Genomic DNA, 18,027 nt, shown 5'->3' on the forward strand with positions numbered 1-18,027 from the left:
GAAGAAGAAGAAGACGACGACTATCCTGCTCTTCCTCCCAAATGAGTGCAAGCTAGCAAACACACAAACGATAAACCTCTAAAATACTGAAAAATGATTCTAATATGGATGCAGATTTAGCTTTAATTATGCTGATGTCAATCAAATTTGAAATCTTGAAGATTATACCATTTTATAAATGGTTAATTGTTTTCCTAGCATGTGGCTTGATTTAGAATGCTACGAAAGCCAGTATAAATTCTTTCCACAGTTTCATCAGTGCTGCATCATGTTGCAAGGTACACTTGTAGACACGCTTGCAGCATACTGATTCAGCCACAACTGAAAAGCAAAATTAGTACCATAAATTTTGATCTGCTGTGTGAAGATGTAAAGTGCAATCAGAGTGAGAGCTCTTCTCAGTGAGGAGCAATTGTTCATTAAAAAAAGACAAATCTTGGCTCACCAGAGCCATTTAAAATGAAAGATGTTGGCTTCATCTCAGATATTTATCACCTTAAAGACTATACAGAAGCTGCTGACTTATTCTTGCATCTCATATATGTACTTTTATTACAGAATTTGAAATATTAAAGCTAAAGTTGAGGTATGCCAAGTCCCATTTTGGTAATAGGTTAAACACGTTCTTAATATTGCCTATTGACATCAACATGGCTTAGTATTGACTTCCCCTTAAGATTAGCTTCATCTTGATACCTAATTCACTGACTGATATGCGAGGGTGCGGTAGATCAGGATGGGGAACCTGTGGCCTTCCAGTTGTTGTTGCACTACAATTTCCATTTCCCCTGACAGTTGGCCTTGCTGGTTGGGGCTGATGTGTTGGAGCTCAGGAGCCTCAGAGTCCCCCCACCCAATGCTGTAGATAAACTGTGTTGTAGGCTATGTATGTGATAGAGGGGGATCTAATGGTATTACATGGTCTCTTTTGAAGATTGCTTCTGCATGCTTTGGTTGCCTCAGATTTCTCAGCCTACTGCTCCATTGATTAGAACCTTTTTTTGGGTGGGTGGGAGGGAATAAGACATGGTGTGTTGCCATTCTGCTTTATTTTTCTCATGCCTGGCATGAGGGCAGCGAACCTGTGCAGAAGTTTGGGGCAGCTTTAGGGCAGACCCCTCTTCTCTCCTGGCATTCACTTGTAGCTGATGCGACTCACAATCAGGAGAAGCTGCAGGGGTTGGGGCGGGACGGGGCAGCTACTGTAGTTCTAGACTGTGCATTTAAAAGCGTTAAGCATTTAATAACAACCTGCCTATTTAAATGTGCATGACGATTATTCTGTCTCTAGGTGAAATTCATTTCTCGTTACTCCTCTCCTAGGTTCAGAGTCTTCTAGTAGTGTAGGGTCATCCACGGGTTCTCTTTCTCACACCCAGCAGCCTCTTCCAGTCACAGCTCTCAGCCAGCCTTCTCATGGCACATCTGCCGTCTATCCAACTGTCAGCACTAGTAGTTCCCTTCCCTTTGACGGTGGCATAAGTGGGCAAGTGGCGCCTCCTAGCAGTAGCTTCTTTTTGCTTCCCTTGGAAGCGGCAGGCATACCACCTGGAAGTATTCTGATCAACCCTCAAACAGGTTGGTATCCAGCCGTGGATGTCTGTGCCTTGTCTCTGTCTCTCTCTCTCTCTCCTTCCCCTTTCCTTCCTTTTAACAATAACATTTAACTTGCAATAATGTGTAAAAGAAAATAAATAAATAAATAAATATTATCAGTTATTTATAAAATGTATATCCCACCCTTCGTCTGAAGATCACAAAGATCTTTCTGCCTTTCCCTCCCCACCCTCCCAGCCTGATTTCCCCTTCTCCTAATTTTGCAGCAACATGTATTTTAATACCTCCTCAGAGGACTTTGTAAAATTGTAATGTTATATACCCTGATGTACAAACAGTGAGGAATAGTGAAGATTTCTCATCAGATGATGCTCTTCTGCCTTATGAGGAGCTCTTGTGCGTACAGTATTTTCAAATGGCACATGAATTAATAATAATAATAATAATGTGGAATTGACAAGTATAGATGCTGCAATTGGTTTATTATCTTAAATTACTTTTTCCTGTTAATACCTTCTATACCTAGGTTGGTCTGTAGATAGGAATAAATGTACAGTAGTCCTTTACTGGGCCACCTTCAGTTGAGAGTGAAGGGGTGTGATATGGTTCTGCTGCTAAAGCTGAACAGTGTCTGAAAGGGAGACCATCTGCAAAGCCTTCGCTTTCCCACTTAATCTTCCCACAAAAAAGCCTTGCTTTGACGCCTGCTATTAAACCCTTTCGTCCTCTTGAGGAGTAAACTATAAAGCAGCGCTGTCTCTTGAAAATAGGCAGTGGTTGTAATGCTATGTTTTGTTTTGCCGGTAAATTGCCTTTTGCTGAATAATGTGTGTGTGTTTCATCTCGGTCCTCTAGGTCAGCCATTCATTAATCCAGATGGCACTCCAGTTGTGTATAATCCTCCTATGCCTCAGCAGCCTGTTAGAAACCAAGTGCCTGGACCTCCTCAGCAGCCACCTCCTCCCCTACCACCTCAGCAACAGCCAGCAACCAATCACATCCTATCACAGGTGCACATGCCAAAATATGCAATGCTTGACTGAGTGCTCTTGGCATCCGATGAGAAGAAAATGGTGGATCGTTGTGGCTATTAGTTGGGGAAAGGTGGTGCTGTCCTATTTATGACTTGGGGGGACAAATTTTTGTTCCAAGCGACTGCATTTTCTTAAAGCAGTGAGACAACGTGTCGTGGTTACATATGCAATGTGTGTGCCTAAGATTTTAAGAGCTAAGAATCTTACAAATCCGTCTTGCTTAATGTGGTGTGGGACATCCTTATGAAGCAAGTCACACCTATAGATAGAGGAATGCTTATCTTTAGGGTTACTGTAGGTAATCTGAGTCTTGTGTCAAATTTACTTTTAGTTGCACAATTAATATGGAGGATGTTCTTGATTTTGCATAAATTTATCCCCCCCCCCAAAGAAGAAATACTGCCACTTCCATTTCTTCTTACTCTGTTGTTAACTGGTGTGTGTTCCACTGTTACTTCTTCAGCCTATCCGACCTCTTCAGCCTTCTTCACAGCCTGTTCAATTCTCCACAGTCACTTATCCACCCCCGCTCCTGCCCGTCTCGTCTACCCAGCAATACACTGTGGTATAATACCTTCTACTCACCTCTTCTGTGCATGACAGAATCTTTATAGACTTAGCTTCATGTGTTGGGATGTGCATGCATAATAAATAATACAAATACTGATTGGCTGTGGCATCCAAGGTAATTCAGCATGGGCCGGGGAGGACAAAAAGGGGTTCAAGGAAGAAAATAATCCTGTCCTGAGTTCGTTGGAAGTTTACCTGCAAGTTAAAAACAAGCTGTGTGCACAAAAACAATTGCATTCTTGATTTTTTAAAAAAACCCTTCTTTGACATTGCTTTTTCTTAGCCAAACAGTATTTGTTTGTACCCCTTGAATATTTTTTATTTTGTTAGGGCCCTTCCTTCTCTCCCCCCCCCCCCCGCCCGCCTATTTCTTTGACTAACCTCCTAAGGTGTTTTGCTTTCTCTCATCTCCCACTGCAATAAAAAGCTTTCTGCCCCCTTTAATGTTTGATGGGTACCAGAGTTTGTCCCCCCCCCCCCCCCCGCTTTTGAGTGCTGCAGCTTAGCTGTATTCCTCAAAATTATAGACATCCAGCTTCCTGATGCAAGGTAAGATTCTCCGCATATCGGAGTCCTTCATTGCAGTCTTTTGGATGAATCTGAAAATTTCAGATTCTGTCAGTTCTTGCTTTTTCCGCCTAAAGTTCAGTTCACCCAATTCTGCATCAGTTCGTGGTTTTTTTAAAGGACCGCATGAATATTTGCACGCATTTTCATGCTAATTTCTCCCAGTACTCTCATTCTTGTGTTCATTTCCCCCCAGTATATAATTTTTTTGTGTGCAGTTCATTTGTTTGTTGGATAACCGCATTGCAAAATTTGGAGAAGTGTGAATTTCAAAGGATAAGTTGCACTTTGGTTTGTGTATTGATTCAGGAAGTGTGAATTTGGTAAGTTTGCATTAAAAAGAAACTGGATGAATTTCTCGTCCATTTCTACTTGGAGAATTATGCTTTAACATCAAATCAGATGAATGGGAAAGCCCCATTGCATTCGTGGAAGTCCTTGTGTGCACTTCTGCTAGTGGCACTAGTTAGCTGAATCCTGCCCTATATATAATATGCGCGCGCGCACACACACCCACACCCACACCCACACCCAACATATTTAAAACCAAGTTCGATGAATGGACAGGTGATTTGTCCTGGCTACTAAATGTCATTTTTGTTACAAACTCAAATTTGCTTTTTTGCGTAATTGAACTTCTCATACACAAAATAGCCAGATTTCCGTGCCTCCCTCCCACCAAGGTTCCCCAGCTTATTGCATCTGTATCTGTTGGCAAATATTTCCATGGTACAATAGCACCAGAAAGTATTACCAGGCACACTGAGCACAGCTTTTACAAACATTAAAGTTTGTGTTTCTTGCTGTAGGTATAAAATTTGTGTGTCATTTCCCATATTTCTACTTATTGCTGCTAATGAGATGTTACCTTTGTCTTAAAGCTTTCACTTTTAAGCTGCTATAACTAGATGTGAGGCTACTTCACTATTTCATGTTTAGTTGTGTGTTGTTGTTTTAATCGAACAGTGCTATCTCCTCTCGTGCATTCGAAAGAGGAATAACTCTTACTGTTTTGCTTATTTCAGCAAGACAACCTAGGATCCCAATTTAGCCATATGAGTCTCTCCCGACAGCCATCTGGGGAAGCTGCTGATCCTCATGCCACCATGTTCCAGTCCACGGTTGTCCTTCAGCCCCCACAGCAATCTGGTTTCATCATAGCAACGGCCCCACCTCCTCCACCAGCCCCACCGCCACCCCCTGGCCAACCTGTTCCTACTCCTAATTACAGTGCATCCAGCCACCCTGTCAACCAGCAAGTTCTTCAGCAACAGGGATATATGCAGCAACCAATGCCACAGGTAGAGAGAGCTTTGTAATATTACCAGACAATGTCAAAGGTGTAGTTCATATTAACTGCTGATTAAACCGAATCTGGCTTTGTGTAGGGCTTCCTCTTCCTCCCACTCCTTTAATCTATGTGGAAGTGATCTGAACTTCATACTTCAATCACAGAAAGAATTAGAGGACCCTTGCTGTCAACAAGTATTAACTTTGTTTTTGCTTAATTTTAGCAGAATTAGAAGTTGATGCATATTTATTACATATGCGAGTCTTCTGTTCTTTAAAAGGACTATGTGTGCATTACAATAGTTAAAATAAAGCCTCATAGGTGTTCCACTGACATATTTGTAATACAGTATTTTGACCTAAACAATACGTACTTTAAGTGAGACTACAGTACTCCTTTTTTTATAGCTGTGATAGCATGCCTTAGCCTGTATCTTGTTATTGTTGAGACTTCCACAAGAGCCTCCTCTGTTTATGATAATGGATTGTATCCAACAAAGTCATATTCAGAAAAAACCCCTATTGAAATAAGTGTACTTAGGTTAATCATGCTCATTGTGTCCACCCAGGCATGGCCAAACTTGGCCCTCCAGCTGTTTTGGGACTACAGTTCCCATCATCCCTGACCACTGGTCCTGTTAGCTAGGGATGATGGAAGTTGTAGTCCCAAAACAGCTGGAAATCCAAGTTTGGCCATGCCTGATACAACCCAATACTTCGGTTATCACATCGACTGACAAAGCATGGAGCCACATTGTGTCTTTTTGCTGTTTTGGATCTAAAGCTGGATACAATGAATGCATGTTAAAATTTCACCAAGAGATAATGCTGTTCAGCAGCTAAACATTTAAATAACCCCACTCCTCCTATTTTTCACTAGACTTGCTTTTCTGAGTGTGTGTGTGTATGTGTATGCTTATATGCTTTCTTATTTATCTGCCATCATTTTATGCTGTTGGACTTGACTCAGTTATAGAAGCATATAAATGAATCTTCAACATGTTGCTTCCCTTTTAGATGCCAGCCTGTTACTGCGCTCCAGGCCAGTATCCACACTCCAGTCAGCAGTATCGGCCAGTTACTTCTGTTCATTACAACACACAGCAAAACCAGCCACTGCCACAGCCTGCACAGCAGACAGGTTGGTGGTCCCTCCCCCTCCCCACCCCCTATAGCCCAAATGCATGGACTTTTTCAGGGTGCTGTGTAATGCAGGAGGGAATGCGGTTTTGTTGTGAAAGCCTGAAAGGTCTGTTACAAATAAAGTAAGGGGTTTTTTGGCTTTGAAGTGCTGATAGAATTCCCATTTGGTGAAAATGCATTCTTTTAAATTGTTCAAGCTGATAAAGCCTAAGTGACCGGATTCACTAGAAAAGAGGGTGGGAAGTAAATTATTTGTTTGGAAAACATAACCTTGAACACACATTCTCTTCGATCCATTTTTGGCAATGTGAAGAACTTCTAACAAAAGTCCAAATTGACATGGATTGATGTTCTCCTCAATTTTCAACTCTCAAGTTTGTGCAATTTATACTGTAACTGTAGCATTGCTCCATAAGTTTTTACCTTAAACTTGTTCAGAAATTCTTCAGATAAGATATCTCTGATCCTGAGTTATGGCGAACAAGTTTATCTCCCATTGCCCTTGGCTTTTGATGTTTCTCTGAGTCTTCATCCTCAAAATCGCATAAAACTATAACATTTTGGCTTTGTCTTTTCCGTGTGTTTTCTGCTGTTTCTTGAACCTCGTTTAGTCATAGGTGGTAGTTTTAATACAATGACACCCTTACTTTTTGCAGATTGAGCTCTATTGTCAAGAAGTTCTGTACTTCAGTATGGTTTAGTGTTAAGAAGTACAATTAATTGTTAAGAAGTACAAAGGGGATTCTTCTTTGAGAATTGACAATTGGACTCAGATGCTTTGCTTTATTTTTTGAAATTTTGCTTTACACCAGAGCCTCTTAGAAATGCTTTCTAGAATATGAAGAGGAACAGTTACGGCTTTTGTCCCACTGGCAGCACCTGTGTTCTCAATGAGCATGTTTTCATTCCCACAGCAGCTAAATAAATAGCAGGGAATATAGGATTGGCTTCTCTTTTAATATGTGCTGTAGAAGTGCAAGGGCTGTCAAAAATGAGATTGTGGCCTTGATCTAGTCATGTTGATAAGGGTTTTAATAATTTTTAATGCCGCCTTTGAAAACTTTGAAAAGGAATGCCTCTTACACCATTGGGTCAGGCATGCTGTATCTACGTAGGCCCACATGGAAAGATCTTTTATAGGAAAGGATCAGGCTGGTTATCAGAATACCCAGAATGTCTACTCTCTTCCAAATCCCACACAAAGGCCTCCAGGAAGACTTGTTTTAAAGTCTGTGTTGATTATATTGGTAGGAGCCACCTTGACTCATTGTGAAGGGATGAAGTAGCATTTGAGCATTCAAAAAGTCAAATATTACCCATTCCTTTATATATCAACTATTTTAAGTCACCTTGAGGATGTCTTTGGGACAGAAGGGTAGCATGCATTCCAGAAAAAAAAATAAAAGTTAAGATTTTCTCACTTTAAAATACAAATTTAAAATCACATAACTAATTCTTATTGAGCAGTGTTTAAAAACATTTACACAGCACCACAATATTACAAGGGCAAGGATGATAAAGAAATCCTAATAGAAAATAATATATTTTATTTTTTTAAAGAACCACCTTTCAAATCTATTATATTTCAGCAGTGATTTTGGCACTAATAAAGTGTAGTTCTGTAGTAGGTTTAGGGCTACTAACATTGAATGAGAGAGAATTGTATGATCATATTTGCTTATATTTGCCATTGTACATGGGAATACAGCCATGTTAAAGTTAGATTTTGCCCATCTTAGCAAGGTTTAAAATGAACCCTCCCTCTTTTTGTGTGCACATGGTATTACTTTAATCTTTATTTTAGATCTGAGCAAGTTGCCTTGAATCAATATGAAGTTGGGACCTATTGAAATCAATATAAAAAATAGATACAAACTTTTCACACTGATTTATTGAATTTCAATGGGAGTGCAAGTAACTTCTAAGTATAGAGGTTGGATGTATGCAGTGGCTTGGATCCTAATTCTTCCTGCTTCCAGAAACGCCCTGCATTCCACCTTGCATTCTTTAGAAGCCCTGCCCCAAGAAACTTTTGGGGAGGGCACAGGTGGCTATAGGAAGGAAGGAGAGGGCTAGAAATTCCTTAATTTACCTTCTAATCCAAGATACTTCCTTTAATTGCATAAGGATACTGTCTCTGACTTGGCTGCCTTTGAGATATTTTAGGGCTCATTAGCCAACCATGTCACACAGTTATTAAAATTCTCCTCTGTTTTCTCATGCCAGTTTGCCTTACAATATTGAGGATTGCTATTGATGAAACGTAAGCAGAAACTTCCTTTGCAGTGTAGAACTTGGTTGCGTGGGTCCCAGCCTAAATATTTTCCATCTCGAACAGTAATTCTCATTTCCTGTTTTACAACTCACGCTGGGCAAGACTGCCATGACCAATACATTGTGGATGTAGACATTGCTCATCAGTATGCTCCTGCGGAAGGGGTTTTGCACGTTAGCCAATGGGCCAGAGCAGGTTTGTTTCTGAGGAGTTGTGCCAGTTTATACACACATTTAGAAGCTTCTGGAACCACCAGTGCTCTGCTGGAAAATTAGGTCCAAGCTGCTGAAGCTTAGAGGAAATGTCACGTTAAAGGTTTTTTGAAGAATGGCCTGGAAAGTTTCCTGTTGTGTGTATGGGAGTTTAAAGATTTCTAGGGCAATAGGAAATAGTATCTATGTAAGTACAAAAAAAGCACAAGTGCTCTGCAAAATGTGAAAGGACGGAAGTGTTTAAGCCCATTCTTTTTAAGTGAAAGCAAAAATAAGCCCATTTGAATGCTCCCTGTTGTTCACCACTATCTTCAGTGACCTGTGGTTTTTTTTTACTTTGCAGCATTTTAAATATTTTAGATAATTACTGAAAACAACTTTCAGAATATCTACGTATTTTGTAGTAAATGTGTGGTTTTATGTGTGTTTCTGTGACAAACCAGGCCGTGGTATGTGTGATAGATTGTGCAATAGATTGGTTTTATTCATGAGCTGTTGGATTCGGGGCCGTAACACTGTCTGAGAGGGTTACATTTCTCACAGTGAACCGGTCTCTTTTTCAGCTGCTTCCTGGCTTCCTTTTTAAAGGGGTCTCAGATGTGTCTGTCTTGGATTGTTGCTTTCTGATCAAGGAGCAAACACTGTTCTTCCCTTTAAGAAAATAAAGAAAGAAAAGTCAGCAACATCTGTCCTTACCTAGGTGGCACTAGAAGGAAGCACCAGGAAGGTGATGTTCAGAAACAGACATTGGGCAAGAATATCTTTGACAGGCTTTTTTTGCCTTTTTGTGGTCTGTTTTGTGTGTTCTGTGTTTTTTGTGTGTTTTCTCACCATGCTTGAGGTTTGCACTTCGTTAGTGAAATATTATGTCTCTTCCTAATTGCATGAGATGCAGATTGTGGTACTATAAGCAATTTCGTTATTTAAGGAAGAGATAGTATTGCAGAATGTATTTTCTTGTTCTTTGCAGAGCTCTTGAATTTTGGGAAGCATGAGGTTTTTAAGTACAGTTTGCTAGCGCTGCTGTAAAATAAATTTCAGCAGGTGTTGCTTCTTCCCTTTCTTTTTCCTGCTGAGTGCTGTATTTCTTTCATGCCACTTGGTATTCTGGGGTAGAATAGTGAACCTAAAAATAGAAAGTGTCTTGAAACCCCATGGGGCAGTGTGTTAGCAGCAATTTATATTGCCCTAGTTCCTCTCTCAGCATGGAAAATTGATTTTTGCTTTGTCTGTGTGAAAGTGCCAGAAGACACTGAATAATTTTCACAGCTACACTGCAGTGCCTGAGAAATATATTTTTTTTTTTAAAAAAATTGAAGTTGCAGCACTTTTGTAGATTTCCAGGTTTCTGTGCCATCATTGGTGCCGTAGCCTGGGTTCTAGTGCTGCTGGACACAATTTGTTAGGTGCTGAATATATTCAGGCATCTATTTTATATGAAAATATAGAACTGTTGAGAGGAGAGCATGATAAAACCTCAGGATCTCTCTTTTCTAAACAAGATTGGGAGGGAGGTATACTAAGTAATCTGTGACTTTGCAACCATGCATATTTAATCTGGCTTGTACACATCTTTTAAGTTTATGTTTTAATAGTAGATTGTTAACATGTGTTTTAGCGCAGTCCCACTCAATTACTTCAGATTATTACTGATTTCACCTTTTAAAAGAGATTGCATGCTTTATTTCCTTGATGCATACATATGATCTTAATAAGGAAATAAAGATCCTGCTTCTACAGGATGTAGTTTTACATAGTACGTCCAATATTTTAGGTACAAGGCAAACCTGCCTTAAGGACAAGAAGTTGGGTGAAATCATCCACTTCTCCGTTCCGAGCTTTTGAATCTTTATCTAGTAATGAACATGATATTTGATAGCCTGTGCCTAGAAAACAGGTGTAGTCCACTCATCAGACTTAACATCTTATGCCATGCTCATTACTAATCAAATAAATTTGCTGCAGCAAAGACTTGTAGGAAAACAAAAACAAGGTGTCATGAATGGGTTCATTATTTTTGGGAGAGCCCTAAGGTTTAGTACTGTATTCAGTCTGTCTGGGATTGTGAATGCACACATGTAAATAATGCAGCATGGCTGTCCAGATGAAACACTTCTATTTAGAGTTAGGCAGAACCGATTATTATTATTATTAAACAGGCGATACATCTTGTTTTCAAAAGCAGGACAGCAAAGTGTAATGGAATGTGATACTTCCCTTGAAACTGAGGACTGGGAAATCAGTATCTGAAAGTTCAGCACAACATTCACCATTTCAAAGTACAAATAGTAGCTTGGCCCCCCTCATGTTTTCAAAGGAGAAAAAAAATGCCAAACACATTATAATGCAACAGCTGAAATGAGGCCTCTCAAGCACTGGGTGCTTTACTTTATTTATATGATTTTCCAGGGAGACAGGAAGGCACAATTGTAAAGGAGCAATTAGGAAGAAGAGCAAAACGATAGCATTATGTGGCCAGAAAAAAAAGAGAAAGGGGCAGCTGATCATATTTTAACAGATGAAGGTGTATATTGCAGAATGTAGGTCTTAATTTGAGTTTCTAAGGGCTCAGTGTCATCAGTTTATTGAAGTAAAACATGTTTGAATGTTACAGATACAGTGCTGGGTTTTCACTGGAGAAATATCCCATGCCTTTAAAAGCTGTGCTCAGCACCCAGTGCTTTACACTGGTATAAAAAAAAGCTTACAAGAATGGTACTTTTTTTTACATTCCACATGCAAATTATTTTCCAGTAATTGGATGGAAAAGAGAAACTTTTCTATTAACTTATTCTGTTCACCCAGCAAAGGAGCAGTGCCGAATCTTGCCAGCTCCATGCATAGTTTTACTGGGACCATATACCTTATTCTCAAAATAGAAGAAAAATAGGCACCTGGTGTTGATAAGAAATGAAGACTGAGCATAGTCTTAAGTAACTTAGAAACTTGAGCCTGTTTTGTCAATCTGTATGAAGGTATTTGGTTTAAGAAGATCTGGTAATATACTTTTAAGGTGATCTGATAATACCTTGGCCTTTAAGTAGTGAGGTGGTACCTTAGCTTAAGGTCAATGAGAATTTAGCCCTTGTTCCTGTCCTTTGAACCCCTTTGGGAGACTTCCAAACTACCATCTTGTCAGTAAATGGAAAAGGTGATAGGAGGGGGAACCTTTTGTTGCAAAATATTCCATGTTCTTTTTATACTTAGGACTGTTCCAACTCATGAAATAAGTAAGACCTGTGACCAGGTAAACAGACACACACATAACACACACACCTCAGCCTTCAAAAGTAAGATAAATTGTCTGTCTTGCATTGTTGTTCGGTGGGCTTGTTCATCTTGATATGCATGTGTTGTTGCTGATTAAAATAAAACAAAATTACTCAAGGAGACAATGAAAAAAGAAAGGAATCAAAGTTCAAAAAGCCAATGCTTTGTATACCTGAATAGAATCTGTCATTTTAGTGAAAATGAAGTACAAACTCATAGTTGCACTGGACTTAAGTAGGCAGAAGTTGCCACATGCCAACTAATTATGATTCGTTGGAGGAACCATCCAAACAAAACTGCCCCATGTATCTATAGTGCCCTTTAGATGTTATAACACTGGCATGGGAGCTCATTTTCCTGTGAGTTCAGTCAGTGCTATTGCTGTGACATCTGAAAAGGCCCACAATTATATGAGCAGGGCTATTGACATGGGTCTTACTGCACAGTTGTTGACAGATCCTGTGCAGTTATCCCTGCCAACCTCATGCTGATCCTTTAAACATTACAACATATTTGTGCAATAAACCCACAGATTCCTGTACTACAGCTGTAGCATCTAAAGGGAACTGGGGTATAAATATGTTTTGTTATAACATGTCAAAATGAATAATAATATTTCTGTATTTTCAGGTTACCAAGTTATGCCTAACCAGCAGCAAAACTACCAGGGTTTAGTTGGCGTCCAGCAATCTCAGAACCAAAATCTAGTCAGTGGCCAGCCAAACAATATTGGAAATCAGATCCAAGGTGTACTTGTTCCGTACCCACCTGTGCCATCTTATCAAGTAAGCTATTGTCTGTTGTTGTCTTCTTATTGCAAATATGAAATATAATTGATTCTTTTTTAAAACACTGAAGCTTTGCCTAGTCAGGACTAAGGGTGGTTGGTCACTTTTGGAACAGGGTTATCACAAATGTATGCAAACTTCATTCTTAACTGCCACAAAATGGTTTGTTGAAGTGAAACATTTTATTTGTAGACTAAAGCTTCACAGTTACTCAGTTTGGATTTTAAACAATGGAGAAATTTTGCTTACTCTGTTTCCAGAGATCAGCTAAGCCCATTTGCAGAACAATCAAGGTGGCCGAATACAGTGCGTCACCTTGTCTTTCTGCATATTAGTTTTGTGTAGCTGACATTCACCTACCATTGTTCCACATCGTTTTCATAGGCATCTTGAAGAGCCAAAGTCTCTGGAAAATCCTCTCTGCCATTCCACAGGCTCTGGTCAAGAGTGAGACCTAAGACTTCCTCTGAGCTAAACCACTTCAAATTATATGTAGGGGCTGCTGGAAAACTAGAACCAGGAAGAATATTAGGCTCTGGAAGGCCCTGACACCTAGTTTTCTTTGTGAAGGGAATTACTTTGTATGGATGAGAACTCATTCATTTTGGACCCCTACCTATAATTTGAAGCGTTTCATCCTAGCGATAGGTTTTTGCCTTCTTGGTAAGTACTAGGCTTTCTCTCTTGGACCCGTGAAGCTGTTGTCAGGATGGGTATTTATGGACCTTGGTTTACAGCAGGACTTGGGAATGTGTGGCCCTCCATTTGATATTGGACTCCCTTCTTCTATCAGCCCCAGCTAGCATGGTCAATGCGCTGGGATTATGAGAGGTGCAGTCCAGCAACTTCTGGAGGGTCACTGATTCCCCACCCCTTGTTTACTAAACAGGTTGTCACAATAAATGTGTCAGTTCTTTTTCTTTTAAAAAAACTTCATTAGGTATCCTAATGTACTTCTAATCCTCAGGTTTCAATGGCTCAAGGTTCCCAAGGAATGTCTCAGCAGACATATCAACAGCCAGTTGTTATTCCCAGTCAGTCTAACCAAGGACTATCCACATCGGGAATGCCAGTTTACTACAGTGTCATTCCATCTGGACAACAGAATAATTTAAGGTGAGTTTAACATTTATTTATTTTTAAAGAGTGGGTCATATTATTTGTATGCTGCTTTTCCACAAAATGGTTGTGCTCAAAGTAGCCAGAATCCACAAGAAAAAAAGGCAGTAGGAAAAGCAGTTCATTCAAAAACTTATTGATCTTTAGTAATCTGAGCTGATGTATTTACAAGGATCTGAAATACAATTTCCTACATAGAGGCTGTTTTATTTTTATTATTAAAAGAGAAATGTCTGGTGGTCATTTTAGTCAAGAAATGCTGTAATTGTGCAGGGCATGTAGCTCAGTTGGTTAGAGCGTGGTGCTGATAATGTCAAGGTTGCATTTTCAATCCCTGTAAGGGTCAGCTGCATATTCCTGCATTGCTGGGGGTTAGACTAGAAGATCTTCAGGGTCCCTCCCAACTGTTATGATTCTATGTCTGCTGAAACTTCAAAAACCATAAACTGCCTTCCTGGGCATATATTTATTTTCTCAAATTTCTTATTTTGCTCAGTGGATCTTAGACTTTACAGCAATATGCTCTGTGCCTTGTTCTCACTCCTCCTTGCAGGAAAATTGCAACTGTGCTTACTTAGGATGCAAAAAGATAATACATTTTCAAACTGTACTTACTCCCTTTTTTCCGGCACAGAAACAGCACAGCTTTCCCCACAGCTTCACAACACAATGGGGAGTTAATCATCAGCATTTTAAATGCCTCTCTTGGCTGTCTGTCTTGCCCATCCTCCTCCTAGTCTTAAGATGTGCTGTTCACCTTTTCAAAAGGTGAGAGAGCAGGAAAACACAGCATTAAAAACAATCCCTTAAAATGAGCAGCAAAGCTGCTTCAAAGATGTGGGTCTGAGTTTGCAGTTTCGAACTGATAAGCATTGTGCATAGCCAGATTCTACTGCGGAGCTGGTTACCTCTGACCTAGACCCCAGGCAAGGAATGATACATCTGTATATAACAGGCATAGGCAAACTCAGCCCTCCAGATGTTTTGGGACTGCAACTCCCATCATCCCTGACCACTGGTCCTGTTAGCTACGGATGATGGGAGTTGTAGTCCCAAAACATCTGGAGGGCCGAGTTTGCCTATGCCTGGTATATAACATAGTGAGTGCATTTCCTCAGTGTCTTGACTGCTCAAGCTGTCTTAGGTCTCTGTGCAATCCTGGTTTCTTGGAAGGAGTTAATTTGGCAGCAGTCCCAGACAAGTAGGAGAATTACCTATGCTATCTGTTTCACTTATGCCAGTCTGCAGGTGACCTGCTCTAGCTTTTGTAAAATTATAAATATGTTTATTTACAGCCCACCTTTTCCCCAGACCGGGACTCAAGGCAGCCAACAGATAAAAACACAGATAAAACAGAAAAAGGCTAAATACACAGGAAATGTGACATATTCCAGTGAACCTTTGCATCCAGCCAAAGTGTATGTGTGAGGGGGTTGTGTAACATATGCAGTACCTCGTGCCAGGCTCAAATTTTACTCCTAATTGTGGCGTTTCATTTGCACCATCACAAAGAAGGTTGTGATTTAAACAGTGGGAGCTGACAGGAAGCCGTTTTGTGGTTCAGTTGGATTTATTCAAGCATTTAACAAATACATAGTTGTTCTAATGGCATTCATTTAGTTATTATTACTAGCGGTACTACATGGATGGATGAAACGATCTGATTCTTATTTGAGTGCTAAGAGGCAAACTAAGATGTCTCAAAAGGGCAATCCTGTACGTGTCTACTTGAAGGTAAAAGCCCCACGTAGTTCAAAGGGGCTCACTCCCAGGGTAAGTATGCATAGGATTATAGCCCAAGTAGTGTGGTGTATTCTTCCATTGGTCCAAAAGGTATATTTTAGCCTGTTACCGGCTCCTGTTGTGTTTGTGGAACCCACGCCCTACCATTTCCTCTCCTATAGTGATGAAAGACATAATGCAGAACTTATTTCTACATATCATCCAATGGATTTCTGCATTCGGATGGATTAATCTGATTTGTGACAAATGAATAAACCTGTAATTACTCCCTAATGACAAAACAGACGAAGTGTTTTAAGCAGTACCTGCAAATGGATACTGAGAGATGACTGTATCCTATGGTTCTACTTCACAAACATGGATATGCCACTGGGCAGAGAGTAAAGTATCAACACAACATTAGTTTCCCACTTAAGGACAATTTCTTTCCCTTATCAAGTAAAATGGATGGGTTTCCAAGGATAAAGCAATAGTATCCTGCACAGCTTTTTGGTCATCTGCAGTTATTCTGCAGAAGTACTGCGAAATAGATTTTGAGGTCACCTTGGTGAAGAGTTCTGACTTCGTTTATATTCCCTGCAAAACAACGAAAAAATCTCGCCTGTAGGTTATCTTTGTATCAGTTCTATTTGATATTTAGGGTTCCTTTGATCTTTGAGCGTTGTGCTTTGAAAGCAGCTTTTATTTTTTTAATGTCAGCAATTTGCAGTAATGTGTTGCATTAATGGCAATCTTCAAAGCCTGGTCACCTTTCCAAAAGCCACACCATGAATAATTCACAAGAAGATTAGAGAAATGAGAACAGTCACTAATTTTTTCCCCTATGGCAACTGTTTCACCCTCTCATCTTAAATTTTATTAGTATAAATTGTAAGTAGGGTTCATTTCCCCCCCTAGAGCTTATAAATCTTTTCAAATTATGAAACGACAAACGAATTGTAAAATGGCAAAAAGGGAAGGAATAACAATGTGCCCAAGCAGTCTGTAGGATAACCACAGGTTTGGCTGCTTTCTTCATCCTGCGGGGGCCAAGGAGGAGGGCTACAGCTAGCCAGCCCTGTGCTACCTCTTTACCTATTTTGCCAGGATGGCAGGTGTATGAACTAGCAGGGTTGCGCAGCTGTACTTTCTGTAACAAGTAAATTATGTATTGGTTCTCCTGTTCAAAATCAGATCGCGTGCTACAAGCGGCTTTCACAAATTTCAGATATCCTGGCTGAGGTCTACAGTTTGCATTTAATACACGGTGTTTTCCTTCCTTCCATCTCTCTCTCTCCTCCCGCCCGCGGCCCGCCTTCTGCAGCTCATCAGTAGCATATCTTCAGCCTCCTGGATCAGAGCAGATACAGTTCCCTAGGGCAACCTCGCCCTGCAACTCCCAGCAACTCCAAGGACAACAGTGTGCAGGTGTGAAAAGAGAATCGTGACCATTAGACCCTTTCACTCTCTGATCGTGGGGCTAATTTTTAAAAAATAAAAACAACAACCTTATTTGCTTATCAATCCTAGTCCAGTGAAATTGCATACAGTGAGTAGTGCATGTACTGGATTCTAAGATTTGTTGAAGTTCATGAATGGAGACTTGCCTGCCTTCTTGTCTCCATACCCCTCCAGGCCCCGTGACCCCTGAGAAGCCCTATCTAGAAGGCCAGGGGCACCCTTCCAACCAGTGTGGGATGGCATGCATCAGGCAGGGGTGGGCCTTCTGCTGGGGAAGTGGAGTTCACCAAAATTAGACAGACTTCTTCCTGGCGGCAGCAGCAGCAGCCGCCGCCGCCAATGAAGTGGGCATTGGGGCAATGATGTCAACTGTCTGCTCTCCTGGCCTAAAATATTTTTGCTGTTCTGGCCTAACTTACCTCACAAGGTTATGGAAAGAATGAACTTGAGAAGGAGAGACTGTATGTGCCACCTTCAGTTCCTTCAAGGAAGGGAAGGAGACGAATGAAATAAGGATCTGGAGAGCAGTGGGTGCTCAGCATATGCTAGGTCTGGCTTTTGTGTTCAAAGCACACACAAAAAGTTTCTTGTAAATCGTTATAATTTCAGAGAACAATTGGTACTTTGCATTGTGTACTTGGTGTTCTTAATGGAACTGTAAAAAGAGGAAGAAAAAGAATAATAGCTTAACAATGTGCTCTGGGTTTCTAAATGTTATTAGTTGGGATTTTGGAGATTTGTTTCTTTAGGAAATATATAAAAAAAATAAAAAAATTGTCCAGTAGCACCTTAGAGACCAACTAAATTTGTTCTTGGTATAAGCTTTCATGTGCATGGACACTTTTTCAGATACACAAATACCTGTTTCTTTATGAGCTATAGTCCCCCCCCCTCAGAAAAACTGTTGTGCAGTAGACAGAGTATATATATAAAAAGTAGGTTGGAGGGCTGCAAAATTGCTTCCAACATGTACAAAAGCCCTGAATTGTGTCTCACCCCATTTTCATCTCTGACCTTGG

General features: G+C 40.3%; 1 protein-coding gene across 6 annotated transcripts in view; it reads left to right on the plus strand.

The window, feature by feature from the left end:
- R3HDM1 (R3H domain containing 1) overlaps positions 1–18,027 on the plus strand; it is a 46,064-nt gene that overhangs the window by 23,327 nt on the left and 4,710 nt on the right. For 3 of the 6 annotated variants that reach the window (XM_079993132.1, XM_079993133.1, XM_079993135.1), the window contains 8 exons: positions 1,324–1,578; positions 2,413–2,567; positions 3,055–3,156; positions 4,754–5,029; positions 6,036–6,159; positions 12,549–12,703; positions 13,674–13,822; positions 16,872–16,975. In XM_079993132.1, coding sequence (XP_079849258.1) covers positions 1,324–1,578; positions 2,413–2,567; positions 3,055–3,156; positions 4,754–5,029; positions 6,036–6,159; positions 12,549–12,703; positions 13,674–13,822; positions 16,872–16,975 — 1,320 coding nt within the window. The remainder of the gene's footprint in view (positions 1–1,323; positions 1,579–2,412; positions 2,568–3,054; positions 3,157–4,753; positions 5,030–6,035; positions 6,160–12,548; positions 12,704–13,673; positions 13,823–16,871; positions 16,976–18,027) is intronic. The other 3 variants (XM_079993134.1, XM_079993136.1, XM_079993137.1) reach the window with 3 other exon arrangements.

The sequence above is a fragment of the Podarcis cretensis genome (genome assembly GCF_951804945.1).
Source record: "Podarcis cretensis genome assembly, chromosome: 1".
NCBI lineage: Eukaryota > Metazoa > Chordata > Lepidosauria > Squamata > Lacertidae > Podarcis > Podarcis cretensis.